The 18,079-nt window shown below is 37.8% G+C and overlaps 2 protein-coding genes across 2 annotated transcripts; both read right to left on the reverse strand.

Annotated features, from left to right (window-relative positions):
* Nucleotides 1-816: 816 nt before the first annotated feature.
* LOC118348005 (alpha-L-arabinofuranosidase 1-like) lies at nucleotides 817-12,698 on the reverse strand. The gene is made up of 18 exons (XM_035688724.1): nucleotides 12,519-12,698; nucleotides 11,874-11,928; nucleotides 11,180-11,394; nucleotides 10,769-10,890; nucleotides 10,519-10,672; nucleotides 9,220-9,289; nucleotides 8,276-8,421; nucleotides 8,116-8,161; nucleotides 7,965-8,017; nucleotides 7,267-7,411; nucleotides 6,375-6,493; nucleotides 6,191-6,262; nucleotides 6,011-6,114; nucleotides 4,155-4,211; nucleotides 3,842-4,043; nucleotides 3,377-3,523; nucleotides 2,849-2,899; nucleotides 817-1,173 (listed from the first exon to the last, which is right to left on the reverse strand). The coding sequence occupies exons 1-18, from the start codon at nucleotides 12,696-12,698 to the stop codon at nucleotides 817-819; spliced, it is 2,295 nt and encodes a 764-aa protein (XP_035544617.1).
* On the reverse strand, nucleotides 2,437-13,112 carry LOC109020502 (alpha-L-arabinofuranosidase 1-like). The gene is made up of 17 exons (XM_019002972.2): nucleotides 12,519-13,112; nucleotides 11,874-11,928; nucleotides 11,180-11,394; nucleotides 10,769-10,890; nucleotides 10,519-10,672; nucleotides 9,220-9,289; nucleotides 8,276-8,421; nucleotides 8,116-8,161; nucleotides 7,965-8,017; nucleotides 7,267-7,411; nucleotides 6,375-6,493; nucleotides 6,191-6,262; nucleotides 6,011-6,114; nucleotides 4,155-4,211; nucleotides 3,842-4,043; nucleotides 3,377-3,523; nucleotides 2,437-2,899 (listed from the first exon to the last, which is right to left on the reverse strand). Exons 1-17 carry the CDS (start codon nucleotides 12,696-12,698, stop codon nucleotides 2,747-2,749), a joined length of 2,040 nt encoding a protein of 679 aa, XP_018858517.1. The 5' UTR covers nucleotides 12,699-13,112; the 3' UTR covers nucleotides 2,437-2,746.
* Nucleotides 13,113-18,079: the final 4,967 nt, after the last annotated feature.

The raw sequence follows: 18,079 nt of genomic DNA on the forward strand, positions 1-18,079 counted from the left end.
TTGGGGTGTTCAATCTCCAACACTCTTTTGATCACAACCATTTTGGACTAGTGTAGTGATCTCAGTTGTTTAGTACATCATTATGTATGAAGTATGTTTTAAGTATTTGGGATATTTCGGTTTGGTGCATAGTATTACTAAAAGAAAAAAATTATCCGCTGCGAGTATTGCATAATGTTAGATGCATGTTAGGAATATTGCATCTTATATGTCATGAACGGGGGCAGGTAATCTTGTGTTGCATGTCTCGACGCTTCAAATGTCCGTCCTATCCCAAGCGGAATTTGGGGGCGTCACATGTCCCATAGAGAATAGGCTTTTCTTTAGATCTAGAATGTGTATGACTTGTTGCAAAGTCCACATACTCTTGTTTAGGAGTGCGATGTACACATCGCCTATTCCCACTACATTCAATACCTCTTTATCAGTTGTGTACATGCTTCCAAAATCACCAACAACATAGTCCTGCATGATCTCTTGATATGAGTTGTTGTGGAATGAAGCCCCTAAATCTAACACCCAATTGTCAACCGGACTGTGCACTACAAGAAATAAAGTGTCCTATATTTGTTTAGCCATTGTGTTCACAGCATCATCCTCAGCCTGTTTCTTATTCTAGTAGTCTCCTTTGATGTGGCTCGGCTTATCGTAATTCCAACAAGTGATCTGCTATCCAGATCTCGACTTGCTTCTGCCCCTGTTCTTGAAACTTGACCTGTCATATACTCTGCCCTAATTGTCAATGTTCAGGACCAAATCCGAACCCAAGATCTTACCAGAATCTCTCTTGCGTACCTTCTCAACAAGGATTAGATCTCAGATGCCGTCATACTTCAACTTCATTTTACCAGCAAAATCACTTATAGTCATTCTCATGGCCTCCAAACTATTTGGCAATGACACTAACAGAATCAATGCCTGAATCTCATCATCAAACTCGATTTCGACAAACGACAATTGGTTTGTGATAGTTTTAAACTCATTTAGGTGTTGGGAAACACATGTACTTTCCGCCATCTTCAAGTTGAACATTTTCTTCATCAGGTGAACTTTGTTATTTGCCGACGACTTTTCATACATACTAGACAAAGCTACCATGAGATCCGTTGTGGTCTTCTCCATAACATTTTGTGCAACCGATCTTGACAGGGTCAGCTGAGTAACCCCCAAAACCTGTTGATCTAACAATTTTCAATCAGTATTGCTCATGCTCTCCGGCTTTTTCCCAACAGTAGAAGATGGAGTCTCTTCCTATACAAGTAGTTCTCTATCTACATCCTCAAGTACCCAAAGTTTGTGCCGTCAAGCTTCTTGATTCCAACCTTCACTTTGTCCCCTGCCATCGTTCTCCCTTTAGACCCAGGTGTTGTGAAAATAATGACAAAAAAGTAAAAATAAACACAAACAAATCAATCACACAACAAAAAATTAAAGTGGTTTGGCAACGTGCCCACATCCACAGATCTGCAGAGGATTTTATTATACTAAAGAATGGCAAAATGTACTTTGGGGCAAAATTCACTGTTCAGAACCAACTATAGTGTTCATTAAGGACATATTTATAGTGACACACAGCGGAAGCCTTAATTTTCACTATTATGCTTTATTCATTTGAGCGGAGTGTCGAGCGCAGCTCGAGCAAACTCTTTGTCCGCTATTCGCTTGAGCAAGCTTCGAGCAAACTCTTTACCTGAGTTTCGCTTCGAGTTGCACTCCATGGCCCAAGCCTCATTAAAAATCTGCCCAAAAAATCATAATACATCCTTGTTGGGTTGGGTTATCAAATCAGACCAACATACCAACAAACCAAGCACTACAAATCCAACTTTGGTAGGTTTAATCAAATTGTATATTTTGCAAATACAAGTTTTTAAACCCTAGGTTTCGCTTTTGCAATTTAAAGTTTCGGTTATTTACATTTTGACCCTTCTTGCTTTCGGTGTTTGCACGTTGACCCCTAAACCTTTACTAAATTTAAATTCTTTGCCTGATTTAAATTTTCTTTATATTTCATTTTCTTCTTATCTTACTCGTTTTGTATGGCCGAAGTTTACATCCATCCCGTAGCGTACAGTCACTCCTGATAAATTTTGATTCCCAGTTTAATGATTCAGATTCTAACTCGTGGTTAACCTTATAGAGTCTTGAGGACAGAGAATCCACGGATCATCCGATGCAATCATGATTTGACCATTACTGATTATGTAGCAATATGTTATTTTGAGAATGAGGAACCCTTTAACACCATATAAATTACTTGGCATAATTACACTTACACCCTAAAACTACTATCCCTTTTACAATATGGCCTGGAAATTACACAACCCAAAACTCGAAGCACAAGCTAATAAATTAGCTTATAGAGAACAAAGAAGTTCAAATTATCTTAAATTCAAATCATAAACACTATCAATTACTTAAAATTTCATTGAGGTATGACCATGGAACAGGAGGATATAATTTCATCATCACCAACGATACAGAGCATTCATACATATACTTACAAGCATGAAAGTTGGCAAAAGCCCCGGCCTCCAAAATAGAGGTATAGAGTTCGAAACAACCCAAAAAAAAAAAAAAAAAAAGGCATGAAAGCCAAAAGGAACGAGTTTGATATTACATACAACATGACATTCCAACTGAATAATTGGCAGGCAAGCATGCCATCTTTTGTTGGGTTATTACCTTTATTTTACCTTTATTTCTCAAAAGTACAGTAGTACTTGATATTTCATCAGTTAATATTTTAAAAAGATGATGATCTAGAGAAATAATCAGTTCTTGCGGTTCTGAGGTTGCTAGATCCTTTCAGCAGATCAAATGAAGTGAGAGAATATGGAAGGAGTACGACATCCATGTCCTTGCCAGCATTTTCAAGTGGACTCTGGGTAGGTTTGACCTGTATACATACAATGGAAGACAATAAGTTTATGCTGGGGAAATATTTGACCCATATTTTATTTAGAGCCTAGCTATATGTTATTTCACCTTTGGTCAACTTTAATATTCAACAGAAAATATTCTTGAACAGTAAGATTGACAGAAATAGACCAAGAGATATGATCCTATATGGATATCACATTGGCAAGAAGATGTGAATAGCCGAATATTAGGTGGCTAACTAAATCAAGTCTTTTCAGCAATAGGATATTGTCTTGGTCAATGAATATTTCACTTCATAACTATAAATCGAAAACCTTTCCTAACCTTTCAAAAATGTCTGAAGATCATCTTTACTTTAAGGTAATGATAATGAAGACAATCTAAAATGTTACCTACAAAATAGCATGCAGAAGTATATCTGAATATCTGGAGAAGCCCCCCAACAATTCAGACATGTCTTCTAGTACTACTAAAAAACCGATTCCTGAATTACCTTATTTGGCTCATTGAAGGAATTCTCATCCATTAGATTACCAGAGGTGAGTTCGGTCTTTGTTGACCCAGATAACAGTGTGGAGTTGGGTTCCAATCCGTCCACACTTATCTTGAGATTAACTGTGTCGTTCCCAAAGTTCACAATCTGCAAAGAATAAAATAAATAAAAATTATCTCAAATTAATAACAGTGCCACATAGATATATAAGCCATATTCCATTCAATTCTAAAAGCGTATGATGCAGCTATCAAATTCAGAATAACTAAATAGCTAGGAAAACCATTTCTCTGCCATTATCAACCACATGTATGGAATAAGACAAGATATTCGTGTAAACAAGTAACCAGATAATGCAGCTGAACAAAGTAAAATCTATGAAGATGTTTGAATTTGAAGGTGCTGGAAATTGGGTAGGAAGCATTGCAGTATAAAAATAGTGAGGTCAGTCATGAGGAAGCACACCTTTATTCTTAGGTAACTCTTGCTATCACCAGAGTTTTCCCACATAATTGCAGATGCAATAAGCTGGGAAGTGGATGTATTTGTTTGGAGTGTTGAATGAAGAACAGTTGCTGAACTCGACTCCCTGAAAAAACGTTGTGCCCAGTAGCTTGGTGTTCCATACAGCTGTGAAGAGTTAAAGACAATTGCATCTGGACTCCACCTTAATAGAGTTTTTCAATCACAGTATAACAATTATATAATGGTGGAATTTTCACTTTTGAAGTAAAATATCTGGAAAATTATTTTATGATAAAATTTTGAGAGAAATTACCGCCTGTCATTGTCATTCACAAAAAGTGGTGCATAGCTTGCCATGCTAACTACATCACTGCATTGAAGAAAGAAATGGAAGTCCTTAGCAGCTTTTCTTTCTGATTGGCACACTAAAACTTTTACTTGTATAGAAGCTAATTAATAGCAAAAGAAATTGAAGATCAAGATCCTTAATTTATGCATACAAACCCATCTGGAAACTCCAGGATTTAGGGTTGTTTGAGAGACATAGCATTGTCAATTTCGGAAAATTAATGCTAATTATATACTCTACTTGGTACTTATTTGTCAAACTAAATGGGCATTGGTTTCCATTTTATGGTTTTTCCCTTTCTTTCATACTTTTCCTATTTTGCTTTCTTTTTCACTAAACTAGAGACCTGGTTAGAAGCTAATATTTTCATTGTTCAGCAGCTTGCACATATCTTACACATTTCCTTAGCATGAATTTATCACTACATAAAGGCTCACGCTCAAAGCACTAGTTTGGTTAGCAAAGCATGAACAGACACAGAAAAGGAAAGGCCAAACACTTTGGCCTAATGGCAAGAACGTCGTCCCTCACAAGATGTGGGCTCCAGATTGGATGTTTCTAAAATAATGGTTCTTCACCCAACACTCCTATCTGGTTGTGCGGGTGAGCCTTTTGGATTCCCACTTTCCTCAAGAAAAGGAAAATCAAACAAAATGAAAGAAAGAAAGAAAAGCAAAAGACAGCTCAGCAAAGAATTCTACTTCGATTCCACTCTATTTGAGAATCCATGAATTTTAGGCACCTAAAGTAATAGCAACGATGGGAAAGGCAAATAACCAGCTAGCGAGGTGGTAGATTTATAGAAGGATCTTACAAAATATTTTTACAAACTTATGTAACTCGATATGAGAAGTCAATAAAAAGAGTTTTCCAATCTAATATACCAAATCAAGCCACATCAATTTGTAAGTTTACTTTTGTAAAATTACTTTGTAGACGAAACATTATTTCTCATAATGAGCCAACCATCTATGCCTTCATTAAGAGAGGGGGTCCCCACCATACACCTTTGTTTGCAGCCATATCATCCATTAAAATCCAGCTATCATTTGGTTTATCACACCAATCTATTGTCTTTTGGGTGGCCCCTTTTGTTTAAATCAAATAACTCTTTTATTAGCAGATCCCTTTGTTGCACACAACCAAACCATCTTAAATGACATCATTCTTTCTAAGGCTTTTGGATGGGCTTTTATTTCCCTTTTTAACCAAAAACTTGATATGTTCAATGTTACCAAGGAAAAATGTAAAAGGAAGCTTGGGCGAAAATGAAGAAAGGTATTGACCATTCAAAATCTCACTCCATCACATATCAAATTGACCTATACTCAATATTTGAGTATAATTAAGTTAATAACATTAAGCACTATTTGCTATTAATGAATGTGAATAACAAATTCATCTCAGTGGACTAGTCTCGTCAAGTGTACCTGAATCATGGTCTTAATGGCTTGAGAACTACATACAATGCATCTAATGAGATATATACGAATTAAAATAAATAGATATGCCCAGGGAATAAACATTCATCTAAGAAAATAAAAAAAAATAAAAAATTAATTTTTTAATAATAATGCACAAGTTTAAAACACTTTTAGAACACAATTCTAACATTTAGATTAGGAAAACGACTGGGGAAAACTCAACTTCCACCAAAAACTATCAATTCAGAGTTGATATTTTTATTTTCTTTTTCTAGGATTCGTTTCATGGTTCCCCTAAAGAATGCTTTGGAGGAAAAAGATTTGTCAAATTTGGACTGAATTGAATTAATTGCAAGCACAATTTTACAGTAAGCAAGTTCAAAAATTACATCAAACCTGTTCTGTTCAATCCCGATAAGGAATGCAGCCTCGGCCAGCGCTGCTAAAAGATTTCCTTTGCCAGCATTTTTCCCAGTTGCAGCATACTCACTTACAAAAGCCTGACGCATATCAATGAAAACCCTTTAAGCATTTGATCAAATGCATATGTTATACCATACAAGGACAGCATCACACCTTTGGACCAGCACGTGATGTAACATCGAATCGATGAGCCATCGAAAACATGTTGTTGGCAGATGTATAAAGCTAACCAAAAGCACAGAGTAAGGACGGAAGATATTCATATTATAAGACATAAAAGATCATTGAAATGGCTCCATTCACATATCAATACAAGAATTGAAGATGAGAATTTTACATGATAATCATAAAAATCTGCAGGGTGATCCAACTTTCGAGAAAATCCGAAACAATTCGTGATAATTTTGATGTCTGGATAAGCCTTCTTTATGGCAGTATGGAACTTGAGGTAATTTCCTGGTCAATGAACAATAAAAGAAGAAGAATAAAGTCATAAATCAGATGCATCACTCAGAATCTGTATTGCTTTGGCAATTGTTTTCTGAATTCTTTGGTTTCTAAATGTTTTTGGAAGGAATAATGGTTATTGCAGTCAGTCAAATTAAGCAAGCATTACACTTCACAATCCACTTGGAAACCAAAGTTAAAAGTGTTTTTCTGGTAGCACTCAGCTTTTGGTGCACACAAGTAAGAAGGAAAAATAAATACATCCATCTAGCATTTCAAGAATTCAGGTACTATTTCTTCCTGTGGCTAACTATTTCTTACCAGTGAGGCAAGAAAATATGAAAACAACTCCATTCAATGATGAGAGATTTTAAAGGTGATGTGTTGCTAACAGAAGCATAAATGACTATGTTAATGAAGATCTGAATGTCTTTCATTGCAGCTTTCTTTCCCTCCAACATGAAGTTCTTGCAATGCAATAGTATCTCAGAATAATTACCAACTGTTTCTCATTATTTTGCAACTGAATGAATATATGCAACTTTCTAGCATCGCCTGTTTAGTATTGCAATCATTTTTGTGCATTAGGATAATACCTAGTATTATGTTTTCTGAGTCATTCTAAATTGAAAGAATGAGTAAAAAGACACTCTCTGAGCAAGAGTTACATGAGTTTGTGTGTGCGCGCGTACACACTATGCAAAGGTGTGCATGTGAGAAAGAGAGAGAGAGAGAGGGAGGGAGAGATTGTGGGCCCTATCTAGGTAGGCCAATAAGGAAACCTCGATAATTCTTTTTCGCACAATCCTCATTCCCAAGAGCAACATGTCTCAAGTCAAATGGTTCTGGATGTCCCATTGCAGCTCGCATAGAACCCCATGTAGAATTAGGATCACCTCTAGCAAACTCAATACTATCGAGGGCTTCCTGTAATTAAATCATTTATCATCAAAGAAACAAAAATATCAACTTGATCAACTTAATGCAATAGGTGTGAAAATTACTGCTTGTTCGAAAAGTTTAAAGTGATGGGAAGAGGTAAATTTCATTATTTATATTATATTCTTAACATTTCCTCTTACATGTGGGCCAGACTCTCTCTCAATGAGTGAGCCCAATATATGAAATATTTAATTAAATGGGATAGAATATAAAGTCAGGGTTTGAACTCAAGACCTTTACTCTGATACGATGTGAAAATTACCATATGTTCCAAAAGCTTAACCTAATGGGAAGAAGTAGATTTAATTATTTATATATGTCTTAATTATTTATATATGTCTTAACACTACCCCTTACGTGTGAGTCAGACTCTCCCTTAATGAGTGGGCTCAACCTGTGGAATATTTAATTAAGTGGAATAGAGTTTAGAATCAAGGTTTGAACTCAGGACCTCTGCTCTAATACCATAGGGTAAAAGTAGATTTTATTATTTGTATTATATCTTTAATAATAGAGAGCAACAAACTCACATACTTACTTGCACAAAAGGCTTGACATTGAAGGTACTAACTTGATCATTATGACTGAAACCTGTAAAATTGTTTGAATATATAAAGTAACAAAACATTTATTATTCAATTGCTAGATTGAAAGAAAAACAGTCAGAATCACAAGCATTGGTGAAGTACCATTATTGAACACCCATACTGGAAATGCACCTAGGTCCTCTGTTAGCTGCAGAAAATAAAAAAATAATGTATTAAAATCTGCTCAAGAATCATATAATGGGACATTTTCAGGTCATTAATATGCTAACACTCCACGCCCAAAATTAAAGAAGATGCCAACTTGGAGAAGCTCGAAGTAACCAAGGCCATCATCCGTCCAGTACATCCAAACATCACCAAAGTGCCCTGGTCTCTCCTCCCAGGGTCCAATGGTCGCTTTCCAACGAAATGCATTTCTTAACCATTCACCTTCAACAAAGCAGCCACCTGATGCAACATAATTTGGAGGGCGCACATCATTAGTTAGGTAGTAACTTCTGAGGAATAAAACACTATATATTTAATAACAATTAAACTATGATGTCAACCCTTGCTCAGTCAATTAACAAACAGAAAAGTCCCCAATGTACATACTAAAATTTACAGCACCTTTTATAACCATCTTGAAGCTGCTGTTTCTTTTTGAATGGGGTGCAGTTGGAGGTAGTAATGGGAACAAAGATATATAGGATAGAAAATGATCCATCCAAAAGGTTCCATGAGTTTCTTGCTCATTTGCTCACAGAAGTTCTTGGACAAATTTATGATTGCTATTGGAAAAGAAATAATATGTATAAAGAAAAGCCAAAATGGGGACATCAACCAAGAACACAGAATAACAAATAAATAATAACAGCTTAAGATTTAAAGTTGGGAGCATTTATAAAAATTCAGAAAGACTTCAAAGAGACAAAAAAAGGTTGAACTGAGACCCCATCTGAATAAAACTTCAAGAAAAGTCATTTGATTTCACACATGGATTTTCCACACCTTCAAAAGCACTCCTGCTAAGTAATATGTCATATAGTTTTGGATCTTAAAGAGAAAATGTTGATACAAATAAGCATTTGAAACAATGAACGACCATGTGCCTAAAGGGAAGATGTAGATAAAGTATTATGGAAATATAAGCATCAGCATCACAAATATTAAACTCAGAAACCTGTATAATGCAGTCTAAATGTTCCTAAGAATAACTAAAACAATCTGAATTGAGAATTCTCAATGCATACAATTTAAGCTCACCTGGAAATCTGATAAATTTTGGTTTTAGATCTGCTAGCATTTCAGCAAGCTCACTTCGGAAACCATGTCCCTGTGCCAAGACAGTTTTTTGAAGACTAACAAGATCTCAAAGGAATGCATATGTACTAAGCCATAACAAGAGGCTCTCGGTGAGCATTCAGGTTAAAACTTGATAATAAGTAAATATAATTATTATGAACAACTTGCGCTGAAGATAACAGCTTCCAATGCGATCAAAGCTCAAACGATTAAAGGTGAAACCTTGCATATCTTAATCTTTATTGAAGTTTTGAAGTACCACGACTAAGTTCAATTCTAAAATGCATCAGAGTATGAAAATTTATCAAACAAGGTTTATAGTTTTTCTTTCAGCATGTATTACTTTTCAATATCATTACATACATATCACTTTCATAAACTTAAAGTGGTGTAATGGTGGCTGAACACTATTCAAGTAGATGACAAAAATGGCACGATCTATGAAGTTTGTTTAAGATTTTTCGCAAAAGAACTTTTAAAATGTGTTCATTATTTATTGTTTTCTCACAATGGAATTTCCCAGGATAAAGTCCAAAATTCTCAATTGACCAGTTCAATTTATACTACCTTGTAAAGGGGTTGATATCAAAGAAAGAAACAACAATAGCTTAAGGTAATGCAGCAGATAATTACCACTTGCAGTGACTGCAAGAGACTTTTTGTTGGTAGATTCTGAGATGACAGAAAGATTGCAAAAAATTTCATTTTTGTAAATTATCAGACTACCCTATTCTAATTTTTTATTTTTTTAGCAAGGAGTAGACAGTCAAGAAGTCAAGTTCATGCCACGAGTTCTAGTTCACCATAAATTCCCTTATCCGGACTAACAATTGATTATCGCTGCAAGGGAGCCTTTAAATGAAGAATGAATCATCTTAAACCATCTTATATTCACAAATCTTTTTCTTTAATAAATATTTTCAGAATCAAAATTTACATACTATAAGTTGCATGGCATGCATCAGGCATAATAAACACTAGGGTACATGTATACATTACAATTCATGGTATGGGATATGGATGATGTGAAGAAAAGGATAGCTCACAGGAAAAATCCATCCACACCAGATTACATAAGATGGACAATGAATTCACTGATCATCCCTCTAGAAGACCTTCAACTCATTCGTTAACAAACTTTTATCATAATTGTATCACATGTACATGTATAATCAATCTTATATATGTAAATAAACCACAGTTTGAGTGCATGCATACCTCATGAAATGACCATATATGACTTCAGAAAGAAACAGATACCTTATATGTATCCACGGGCATAGTTGACACCTGGTCAAACCAAATAACTCCTTTTCTGGTTGTAGTCAATTGAAGTCTTGAATTAGGATTTGTGGCGTTGGCTTCCAACAGGACCTCCATCTTTTTCCAGTTTGAGACATCACAAGAAGAAGCTCTGAGAGGCAGTCAAATGTATTTCAAAGGATATATTAGCCCTGTTTGATTAGAAAATATTTACAGAACACTGAAAGAATGTACAAATGTTGCTCACATTATGTCCTGAGTTGCCAGTGTCTCCAAGCCATCTGGCCCCGTCAATGACACGGATACATTAATTGCTCCTGATGAACGAACATACAGAACCACTTTGTATTTCTTTCCTTTCTCAATATTCTGAAAGAAAACAAAAGTGAGTTTGTACCAAATCAGAAGTCTGAAAGAATAACTTGGCAGAATTATGATATAAAAGATGCAGGACATATCATCCTGTTGCCTAGACACCTAAACATCCTAAAACCCTTATGGACTGTAACTGTGTCCTAACACATTCAAGATTTTCCCAACAAAAAAAATTATGTTCCCTGCACACGGGATTAAACTTTTTAACTAATACAGATAAGGTGGAGAGAGAGAGAGGCATTATGCAAATTAGTGATCTTGTCGTAGAAAAGTGTCAACTTACCATGCCCCAGAAGCCCGGATTATAAACACCAACGCCCCCAGCTGGACAGCTATTGTTACCTTCTGCGTCACATAGTACCTCCATTCGGAGTGCAACCTTATTGTGCTCAAAACATGATGAGCGCTCCGTGGACAGTGTAAGGGATGAGTACTCATCACCAATAATAGACCAAGGGTCTATGTTTGAGGGGATATCAGGTCCCCCAGCTTCAAATCCTGGTAAAGAAACTTTATGAGAATCCCTAACACTAAAATATAAAGATGAGGTCTTGCATTTAAAAAGTTGGTTGTACAAGACCATATCAAAGTCATAAAATTTATATGAAAGTTCGGCAAGCATTGTTTTTTGGGTACCAATGCTAAGCAAACAACTTCGTGGATAGTTGGATCCCAATATAACTTTTAAGAATCTCAAAAGTATAAACGTTTTAAAAATCTCAGTACTCGAGATCAACACATATTGAAACACTGATTCCACTGGGGTCTCTCTCTCTCTCTCTCTCTCTCTCTGTGAGTTCCAATAGATGCAGTTTGCTATATAATGAAGCATTCAAAATCTTCTTTTACGATTGTAAGGGTGATCTAGTATTTCAGTTTGAAAACACAGATGCCCGAAATCAAACAGAAATTAAAAGTCGATTTCTTCTTCAGCAAACTCTTTTGTACATTGGAAGTTTAGACTATATAGAAATGACCTCTGTTGCTCACAAGCTCTGCCCACAACCCTCCAGCACCAGCATGGTTAATCTCCTGCAGAAAAGTATTTGAGAGAATGAATATTCAACCATTGAAGATTCATCATACACATCACGAGGGCTCACAAATGCCATACTAATTTAAACCATTTAGTTTTATCATTAGAGACAATTCATAAGATTGACATCAAATGAAGCATGGCTAATCTGATCGATCATGTCCATGGTGGTGCTTTCATGAAATTCCTCACTTTTTAATAATGCAACTCTATTATTGAGTGCATGTACACATAAATAAATGGAAATAATTTGTATAGGCCTGCATTATGCAAGCCCCACACAAGTCTTTTGGAAAAAAGTAGACCTATTTGAAAAAACTCAAATTTTTCATGATGGGTCCAGTACCTGGGCGGAGACCCTATGCTTGTATCTGCATAGGGTGTGTGCACAATTGCACGTGTATAAACTTGAAGCACGACAAAGTTACAACATAGACTGCATCTAGAGCACAAGCAGGAATTCAATATAAAAAATGCGAAAATGATTTAAAAAACAAAAGCAAAAAGCATGCAACAGAGACAACAACATACAAGAAACTCAAACAGCGTTGAAGAGGGTGTTCATAATTCCAGGTCGACAACTAACCTCAAAAAATATTCCAAAAAGTGTTTCGGGTATTGGCCGTCCCAATGCTTCAGAAGCATTTACAAGAAGAAATGCTGTTTGGTTGGCGTCATCTCCAATAGAAAGACATTCAGGCACAAAAAAACTCCCAATGAAAAAGCAAAGCAGAAGAACACTGTAAGGAACCTTGCAAGAACCCATCTTGCCCTCAACACACCCCTGCTCTATTCACAAACTTTTGAAGAATTGTGAAAGGAGCTTATTCGGTTATATTTTGATGAATTCAAGAGAAAAAGGAGATAGATTGATAAGCAACACTGGACTGACACCTCACAAATTTAGTTGAAAGCGAAATTTAACAGCTGAGAAAGTCTAAGAGCGAGGAGTGGCAAGAGTGTTGATGGAAGTGGGAACTTCACTGTTTTTTGTCTCTGCCGGAGTTTATTACAACAAGAGCTTTTATAGTTGGGTTAAGAAAGAATCTTTGCGTTGCTTTCACGTTAGCAGCTATTTTTCAGGCAGTGGATTTCAAGCTACAACGGCTTCCTTCGTTTGGTTGTGGACCTCGGCCCGCGATTCATCTTCCGATTCTAAATAGTGGTAATGTAATGTTCGTGTCCCACCACAAGCTATGACCGTTCACCTGCAAATCGTAATGTTGGCAGTAAAGTGTGCTTGAGATATCTTGGATGCCTAAGTCAGCAATAAATAAAAGATAATAATTTTAAGAATGTTCAATCAGATGATTAGAGGGTTACATATTATTCTTATATATAGACGTGGAGAGTATTGGATGAATACTATTAGTCGATCAATTTCGGATAAGACTTAGCTGCAATAAGGCTATGCCTGATATGATGGAATTATCTAGTCACCATTCTATCTATATCCACAACGCAAGAGTCTATCTGCCCTAATAAACAGGACGGCTAGAGTCTATGATTCACAACTCTTTTGAATAATTATCCTTTACGGAAGATGGGCCTAGGGCCCCTAGCTTAAGCTAGACCAATATTGACTCATGTTACATCTCTATTACATATTGTGTATACATGTGGGGAATTTCATAATAAATGATTTTTTTTTCTCTTCGTTTAGATATACCCCATTTTACTCTAAGAAGGAATTCAAGATCCATGGGCTATCCCACTGGCCCATTAATCACCTCGCTTGTCGTTTACACTCCCCAAGGGGCGGGAATTTTAAAACTCAAGAAACGTCACCACGTTCTCTTCCAGTCATGTCATTTAGTTAGGTGATGATGATCCGCAGTCATTACCTTTCTTTATTTCCCTGCCCCCTCATTCTTTCATCTTCCCTCCAATATTTCTCTACTTTCTTCACGGTCTTGAGTTCCCACAACTTCAACCTCTCTACTTCGTGATCCTTGGCTTGCAACCTCTCTTATTTTCCCCTTCTCCTCTACTCGCCCATCGTACCCATGGCCCAATGAAATGCATCTTAGAACCCTACTCACGGCCAGTCTCCTTCTATCTCGGAGTCTTCCTTCGTGAAAGACATTACTCGTTTTGAAGGCTTTGGGTGGCGTTCCACTCTCACCCCCAAAGATTTGTTGAATCTACACAACTCCTATGGAATCTCATATTTGATACTCATTGAACTTCCTCACCATGGTTGTATTAATGAAGAAGGGTTTGCTGAAAAGGTTGCTCTACCTATCTATGCCCTCACTCACAGTCTATGATTTCCTTTATGTCACCCAATCCATGACGTTCTTGATCTTCTGAAGTTAGCCCTTGAGCAACTTCACTCTCACGCATGGCTAGTTCTGCTCTGTTCTTGCATTGTGGTCCGTTTGGTCTTGGAGCCCGCTCAGGAAGAATACCCAAACTTGACCACCTGATAGTTCTTGGCTTTCTATTTTTTGAGGAGCTCTCCAAGTAACATTTGTAGTTTTTAGACCAAAGTCCAGCACTTGGTTCATTTTTAGAGTCGCCATTAGACTTGTGCTTGGAGCCCGCTCGCCAAGCAATGGACAATGATGTTTTTCTTTGTTTCTAGTATAGGTTGGGAATTTTCTCATTCAGAGGCTGCGCGATGGGAATTCCCTATTACAACCACTTGGGGTAAGGCCCCATATGAAAAAAGTCTAGCAGCGACTTTAACCCCTTTGTCTGAACGAGAGCAATCTTTTGTCGACATGGTTGATGCCTAGGCGGCTGAACACAAGGATAAGATTTTGACCGAGGTCCTTCTGACGCACGCCAATATTTAACTAAGGTTGTTGCGCCATCTACCACAAAAAAGCCTCCCTCTAAGTCTGCTCCAAAGGCCTCGCAGAAGCATCCTAGCCCCACTATTGCGGGTACGCCTTCTCCCATAGCAAAAAGGGGAGTTAAGGGCGTAGGTGTTGGCACCTCCTCTATGGCCAACCAACCCCACAGTACTGCCTTCTACCCCTGTTGTTCATCGACTCGTGCACATTCTCCAAATGTCAACAACCTCGAGGGCTTGATAGGTCAAAAAGAGGTCAAGCTCTTTTTGACCTGGCAATCGATTTTGACTTTCCTTCTCAACAGCTTGATTCAGCGTCTAGTTGGACCTTTGAGTTCTCTACGTTTGAAGTTTCTGATCTGCTGAGGGGAGGCGGCAGGGTTAATTTGGATGTGGACGCCACCTTTTCTTTGGGCCTTGTTGACAGGGCAGCCTCCTTAGGTACTCGGGGCACTCAAGATGGTGCCCAGAGCGGAGATCAGGGTGGCGACCCTCCTATTATCGAAGAGTCTCAAGAAGAGTGTGGGGAAAAAATTTCAACTCCCCACTCTTTGCCTACCACTATCTCAGGGGGAGAGACTCCTCCATTTGACTTGGAGGTTGGTGAGGACCAGGTTTCCCTTCTCCTTTTCCCTCCTCTTTTCGGGATGATATTGAGTCCTTCCACTTAGAGAAGGGTGTCCCCACGAGGGGTGTCGTGAATGAGGTTATTGACTTGGAGGATGTTGAGGTCGTTTCCACCAACGTTGTTCATCTAGTGGAAAACTTGGGTGAGGCCCCTAGGAGTATGATGGGCTCAATGGCAATGTCGCTTGAAGCATAATTCCACCCATGCTCAACTTTCCTTTGTCCGGGGGTGTAACACCTGGATCCAGGATTGGTATAGTTGGACTGTGGATTTATTTATTTGAAGATCTATGCCGTTTATTTATTTATTTATTTTTATTCTCCCTGCATGTTTTATTTTATTTTTTTCGTTTTCTTCTCTTTCCGTCCATATTTTATTTTTTTTCGCACGGCTTATTTTTTTTCCGTCGCACAGCATGCATACACACGCATTCGTTCACGGCATGCATCCACACACACGTCTCTCTCGGCTCTCTAGGGTTTCACTTCATATATATAGACACTCATAGGTTTTTCCCATGCTATTAGAAACTGCCCAGACTCCAGCCGCCGCACCACCTTGGAATCGCAAGCCCAGCCTCCATTCCCTCGGTTTCTTGCACTCCCATACCGAGAGTCACCCCACGTAAGCCAGCCCTCCGTCGTCTCTTCTACCGCCACCAGTGCACCCCTCGTAAGCCTCTGATCAGCTAACCCATCTCCACCGTGCACCGACCAGAATTCACGCTGGCCAGCCCAAGAAAAAATTGGTAGTTGTTCTGTGCATCGTTTCCTTCAAATACAAATCTCGTGCGTCCATTCCATACGGAACCACCCTGCCCAAACCGATTACAACCACGTCGCAGCCTGAGTGCACGTCCAGGGCATCCACCGTGAGCCATCATGGCACATCCACAAACACCCCTGTTTTTGCTCCCTGAAACAGAGCAAGTTTTTGCTCAAGCTGTCCATCGAGCCACCCCTCCGTTGGCCTCTCACTGGGTGTTGCACCTCACTGTCGCCTTCGATCTCCACCGTCGATACCTCACAGAAACCACCGCCACGGACTTTCCAACACCCCCAGTCCGTCATGCCTCACGGTGAACTACATCTCTTTCCCACACGTTTTGCTCTCTCTCGTCTAGTGCACAGCCGCCAAGTTCACCACCTTCCACCGCACCCAGCGCCGCACACCTTCCATCACGGTGAGCCTCCGTCGCACACCTCCTCTTTCGGGTTTTCAGTTTTCCCAAGAAACAAGCAGAAGCTTTGGATATTGAAAATATTAACGTGTAGATAGTTTTAAAGTATATGGTCTTCATATCCCTAGTAATTACGAAAATGCCATCAAGCATTTTGGTCATTATTTTTTTTTTTCATAAAACACCTCAAACCTATTTGTAAGCGTTTTCACATTTGTACCGTTCAAGTTATAAAACTCTTTGTATTTTTTTAAAATGTACTCTCACTCTTTTTTTTTTAATTTAGTCTAAAAAGTGTTATAGCATATAGTAATTGCAAATTTATAACTTTATTATTTAGTATTAATTTTATAGTTAGCTTTCGGTAATAAATAAGTCAGAGTTTAAGTAGTTACAGATTTTTTTTCTTACTATCGGGATATTTGAGAAATTATGGTATTTTAGGAATTATGAGAATTTTAGGTTTTGAGGACTTAAAATAAGTTCCTTTAGCAATTTAGATTTAAATATCGAAATACGTGATTGATTGAAAATTTACGGGAATTACGTGATTTTTTATAGGTGACGATTAATATTGGTTCGGCATTTTGAGGAAATTTTCGAAAAGCTAAGAAGTCCAGGTAAGCGAGGTTCCTATGCTAGACTTTACATTAAAATAAAATGAGCTGAGGTCATTTTTGAAAAATGTGCATGTTTTACTATGAAAAGAAATTTGAACTACCTCAGTTATTTGTTCTGCATTACTCATGAGATTCTGTTTAAGAAGAAAGTATTTTCTGTCATGACTGGTGTAGACATGAGCTTATTTTTGACATTTTGTTTCTGAACTTTGAAAATGAGAGCGAATATGAAATTTATGCATAAATTATGTTGTGATATGATTTTGTTCTGTTCCGAAGATTTTTGCTCAGTACTCTGTTTGGATAAGACGTGATTTCTGAAAATCTTTGGCATGACTCTCTGATTCTGAATTTGATTCTGTTTCCGTTCTGTTCAGTTACGGCCCTGCCACGGGTGATAATAGTGGCATACGGCCCAACCACGGGTTCTAATAGTGGATACGGCCCAACCACGGGTAATAATAGTGGATACGACCCAACCACGGGTTATAATAGTGGATACAGTCCAACCACGGGTAATAATAGTGGATACGACCCTGCCACGGGTTAGAGTAGTGGTCTCTGTTTGAGTGCACACCTTGGTGACAGAGTGTTTCATGTTCTCTTGCCTATCCGCAGATGCACAACCCTACCACGGGGATTATACATGGCCTCTGTTCTGATATGATGTTCTGATGATGATGATGATCTTTTATGTTATGCCAAATAATATTTTGAATGAAATTATTTCTAAATCTTCGCTCTGATATTTTGATAACATGTTCTGCTTCCACACTCTGAAAATGAAAATGTTTTGTTTTGCATTCTGATTTCTGTAAATGTTCATGTTTATATACTGGTATATGTTCTCTGCTTACTGAGTTGTTGATAACTCACCCCTTATCTCCATATATTTTTCAGATAATTTTGATGGTTCAGC

Source organism: Juglans regia, chromosome 3, assembly GCF_001411555.2.
Source record: "Juglans regia cultivar Chandler chromosome 3, Walnut 2.0, whole genome shotgun sequence".
NCBI classification, from domain to species: Eukaryota; Viridiplantae; Streptophyta; class Magnoliopsida; order Fagales; family Juglandaceae; genus Juglans; species Juglans regia.